Raw genomic sequence first — 5,539 nt, forward strand, 5'->3', positions numbered from 1 at the left:
GACTCTTTTTCTTTTGAAAAATCTTTCTTTGGAAAATCATTTTTAGAAAAAGAGGGAGAATCCTTGCAAGAAGGACGTCTCAAAAGTTGTTGCTCCACCTTGATGCTCATTTGAACAAGATCATTAAAATTGCGGTAGGGGAGCAACTCAACTTTATCTCTTATGTTGTAATTGAGTCCACTTAAGAACCTAGCAATGGTAAGTTCCTCTTCTTCTTCAATTCCGGCTCTTATGATGTAGAGCTCCATCTTTTGTCTATACTCTTCTATAGACATAGATCTTTGTTGGAGCCTTTGGAGCTTGTCCAAGAGCTCTCTTTTGTAGTAGGAGGGAGCATGGAGGGCATGAAGGGCTTCCTTAAGATCATTCCAATACTCAATATCATGTATCCCTTTTCTCCTTCTTTGGAGGACTAAGGAAGTCCACCAATTAAGAGCATGCCCTTGAAAGCTAAGAATAGCTGGAGACACACGCCTCTCTTCCTCCACAACATGACTATCAAACAATTTTTCTACTTTTGCAACCCAATCAAGAAAAACCTCAACATTATCCTTCCCATAGAAATGAGGCAAATCAATTTTGACTTCCTTTGGGTGAGGAGGTATGCACCTTTGCCTTCTTACACGAGGCGATTGTCTAAGGTTAATGCGCTCATCTTCCTCCTCTTCAAAATCATACTCATGCCTTGAAGGGGCACGAGAAGGCCTAGGAGAGGCATGGGTATTGTGGTTGGGAGGGGTAAGTTGATTGGCAATTAATTGAAGATTGGCTTGTATGGAAGCCATTTGAATTTTAAGGTCCCTAACCTCTTGAGAGAGATTATTCAGGACTCTAGGATCAACCTCAACCTCCTCATCACCACTTGTGTGGAGGTTGTTTTCATCATGTTGTTGATGTTGGGTACTAGCACGAGTAGCCCTTCTAGTGCTCATGGTGATTGAAAGAACTTAGAACTTTAACAAAATAGTGAAAGAAGAAACCAAGCACAAGTAGACCTCCAGGTTAGGCGAGGTGAGTCTAAAAGACTTCTTAAGTACCAAGGCCAATCCTTGCGAAGATGTACTTGCAAAAGGTTTCAAAGATCACACAATTGTTTAAGGCTAAGTAAATAGAATCACTTGAGACACTAAGCACTAACAAACACAAACAAAACTCAAAGAAAAGAAAAGACTAACACAAAAAACGGACCCCTAAATGGCAAAAATTTTAGAGACTTTGGTTTCACAAATTTAAACCACTAAGCGTCTAACTATGCGGCCTAAAAGCAAGGTGAGAAAGCACTTAGAACTTTCAACACACTCACTTACTAAAACGTTGCACTAGAATATGAAAAAGGTTCTACTTAGGAGATGGGATTGAACACCTTTGGTTCCCCAAGACACCTAAGTAGGCCATGGATACAATGGAATTTGAAATCATTTTTGGTTCACTAATTTGGTACTCAAAATGAAGCAACCTCAAGCCACTTAATATCTCAAATTTTGATGCTCAAAAGATGCAATTTCACAATCAAGGAGGCTTCAAAATGGTACCAAATAAGATGTGCCAAAAAGAAGTACAAAGTACAAAGAAATAAAGCCAAAAATAAGAAACATTGCAACTCCAAATGTGCTGCCAAAGTGCTGCCAATTTGCACAAAATCAAGAGCCAAGAGCTTGGCTTGTAGCCTCCTTTTGATTTGAACAAAGACCACCACCAAGTAAGGCACTTGTAAGCACCTTAAGCCACCAAAATGAAGTGCAAAACAGCAACTATAGTCTTGGTTTTAAGGCCAAAACAGCCACCAAACCTGCACCAAAAAACAAAACAACAAAAAAAACTATACCAAGCAATGGAGTTAGCACACACACTCTCAAATGAATAGGTCCAAAACTCTCAATAGGTGAGGAAAAGGATAAGCACACAAGCTAAAATTCTACTTCAATATCCACCACCTAAGATGCTACCATATCATACAAACCATTCTAAACTCCATAGCATCATTAATCAACCAAAACCGAGAGATGAACCCAAACAAAGGAGAAAGCAAGAAAAGCTAATTAGAAATGTTAAACCAAAAGAGAATTGAAATGAAACATGACTAGAAGGAGGTTCAAGAAGTGACAAGCAAGAAATTAAAGGCTGGAAAATAAAAGCAAGCACCACAAAAGGAACCTAGAAATGCACTAGAATAGATGAAAACAGCAAAATCAGCAAGACAATAGTGCTCAATCATATGGCTGAAGTAGTCATTGCAAAGCAGTAGCAAATGAAGTGATGAATTGACTTCCAAAGCAAATCAATAATGAAGCAATATAGAGTACAAACTCAAGCCAAAATTCATGTGAAAACGAGCACTAAAAACACAAGCACGCACAAAACAGCAATGAAACAGTGAGTTTTCGAAAACTGCAGTGCCAGAAAACGGAAATATGAGCCTCAACTTGCGGGATTTTTCATTTTTTTTGTACTCAACATTTTTGAATGATTATTTTTTTGTATTTTTCGTCTGGATGTTAAATAAATGAGGCAAAAATCAGATTGAATTTTGGAGCACTGAGTTACTCACAAAAAATAAAAAACAGAGACTGTGCGTTCAGTGATTTGGTAGAAAACAGAAGAAAACTGGAGCAGATTTGCTCTCTGAAATTGTAGGAGATGTTCTATGGAAAGCATAGCTAAAGAATTTGATTATGAACTGAAATCAAGCATGAATCATAAAAGAAAATCTTAGACACACAAAAGCACAATCCAATCGGTGAAACAGATGAAAAACAGTGAGGATTCAGGCCTTAAACATCCACACACTTACTTGAAGGATCATAGTGTTTTGGCTGTGAGATGTCGCGCGGAAACTCAATCAATTCAGTAAGCAATGCAATTAAACGGTGGAAAAGATGAATTAAAGCACAAACAAAGCATAGAACATGACTTAAACATAACTAGAATGATAAAATGCAAAGAAGGACTGATTTGCACCAATGAAGCAAGGAGTAATATAAGGTGAATCAATGGAGATTCATGTAGCGTCAATGTCAAATGGTGGAGAACATTAAAAACATGAAAAAAACAGCAGCAAAAGTGAAGAAAACAGTGGAGAAGAGAGACAAAACGGAAAATGAAAGAGGAGACAAGTATGGACCAAGAACCTTACCCAAACCAAGAGGATGGATGCACCAAAGGCTTGGATGGCTCTAGATACCAATTGATGGACGTCCTTGGAGTAGGAGAGGAAGGAAATCCATGGAGAATGATGAGGAGAAGATGAAGTGCAGCGGAATTTGGAGAATTAGAGAAAGGTAACTCTCGGAAATGGAGAATTTGGTGAAGATGAAGAGTAGAAGTGGAGCTATGGTATGGAAGGTGGCTAGAGGAGATGAAGGAGAAGGTTAGCCATGTGTGCTCTCAAATTAATAGAAGTGTGGAGTGATCTCAAACACTAGCATCTATTAGCAATTCAAGAGTAACCATTACAATATTTGAGTGGCTCTATTTATAGGCACATGGCCGGCCAAATGAAGAGAAAATGCAACAAAGATGAAATGCAAATGTAGCTTGGAGAAGAAGCTTGATTATAGACCATGTGATGTAGTAGATGAGTCTAGATGGTGCCAAGTGGCGTATCACACTCTCCTTGCCCAAGTCACACGCACCATGCTTCCATCACATGCTCCTTGCTTAGTTCATGCTTTGCTTGCATCCAAAAGGAGAGTCACTCTAGTAACTCTCGGCCAATGGTAGCACATTGGGATCGGCCCAAATGATCCCAACAAGTGTTCTAGCTTTTATTGAAAGCAAAGCCTAAACAATGGCCCAATTTAAATCTAGACTACTTCCTTCATGCATCATCTCATATTTTAGAGATTTCTTTAGCCCATGTAAATAATGTAAAAAGCCTATGATTGACTTGATCATCTTGTGAGAGGCCCATGTGAATCTTTCTCATCATGCTTCTAGTGATTGGGCCTTGATGTGGGCTTGGGCTTGTTGATGCACTTGAGCTTGGGCTTGTTGGGGTCACATCACCTTATACTCCGCAACTTGGCTCTTTATATTATCCAGTGTAAGATTTCATTTAATTATGTTATTATTTAAATGGGATGTTAAAATCATTACGCTGAATAATAAAAGGGCAAAATCATGGAGTATAAACGCTACTCCTTACAGTTATCCAAGAATACTTAAAAGGAAAACTAAACACACCGCGATGCCAATAACAAGGCAGAAGAAGAAGTTTAACAGTATTTAAAATAAGTGCTCCAAGAGCAAGGAAATACATGGACTACATCCCAAAAAGGAAACTCGAAGATAGGCGGGATTTGACCCAAGACAAATTAAGCAACAAAACCTCCATCACCTTGATGACTTCGAGGAGTTGATGATCATCACAAAAGGAGAAAAATCACACATAGCACATACAAACAAGTAGAAAGGGTAAGCTAGAGTAGAAAAATGATTTATCATACCATTGCATACAATTGTATAGCGAGAGATACATACATCAACAAAGCATGTGAAGACTCGTAAACAAGACACTACGACTCAAGACACGATTATCTGGATATATATATAATTAGTCAGATTCACCGGATGCTTGCACTTGTGGTGGCCTCTATTGCTCTACAAAGCCAATTGCCAATGAATCTGGTGATATCCCGACCGCAGATCTATCTTTGAAAATACCGAAGCCTCATGCAACTAATCCATCAGGTCTTCTATTCTTGGGAGGGAATACTTGTTCTTGATCGTCATCTTATTCAATTGCTTGTAGTCCACACACAAACGTTAACTCCCAGCCTTCTTCTTCACCAACAACACTGGTGCTCCCCATGGCGAAGTACTGGGCTGTATGAACTGCTTTCCCAACAGTTCCTTTATCTAATTCTTGAGTTCCACCAATTCCGCCAAGGCCATACGATACAGAGCCATTTACACCAGACCGGTTCCTAGCACCTGGTCAATAGAGAACTCCACCTCTCTACTAGGAGTCAACTCTGGTACTTCCTCCAGCAACACATCTTCAAACTCATGCACTACCGGTATAACAGACGTCCCTTTCTCCTTCTCCATCTGTAGATGGGTAAAGATTATGAAGCATTGCGCGTCATCTTTTATCTCCTTCATAACCCTTTGAGACGATAACAACTCAGGTTCCACTGAGTTGGGAAACAATAACTTTTTATGTCGGCAATCTATAAGAATGCGATTGGCAGAGAGCCAATCCATCCACAAGATCACGTTCAATTCTTGTAGCGGTACGCATATCACATTTACTTTGTATATGTGCCCCTCTACTTCCACTAAACACCTAGCACATAAGGACCACGTCCTGACCAAACCCGACATCGGAATAGATACCACAAGTTCACATTGTAGCTCATAAACCGGCAAACCTAACTTTTTGATGAAGGATTGACCCCAACCAAGGATGGAGGCACATGCTTAAGAAGACTAAGCATGTTTAGAAAGGAAGTTCATTAATCCTTCATCCCTTTCATTTGTGTTTGTTATTTTTGATTCCCTAAGTTGACTTAGTTGAATCAAATTTAGTTGACTTGTT

At 39.3% G+C, this 5,539-nt stretch overlaps 1 protein-coding gene across 1 annotated transcript; it reads right to left on the bottom strand.

Annotated features, from left to right (window-relative positions):
- Positions 1-4,908: 4,908 nt before the first annotated feature.
- Positions 4,909-5,325, bottom strand: LOC114163563. Its single transcript, XM_028047868.1, has one exon. The coding sequence runs from the start codon at positions 5,323-5,325 to the stop codon at positions 4,909-4,911; it is 417 nt and encodes a 138-aa protein (XP_027903669.1).
- Positions 5,326-5,539: the final 214 nt, after the last annotated feature.

The sequence above is a fragment of the Vigna unguiculata genome, chromosome 9 (assembly GCF_004118075.2).
Source record: "Vigna unguiculata cultivar IT97K-499-35 chromosome 9, ASM411807v1, whole genome shotgun sequence".
Taxonomy (NCBI): domain Eukaryota; kingdom Viridiplantae; phylum Streptophyta; class Magnoliopsida; order Fabales; family Fabaceae; genus Vigna; species Vigna unguiculata.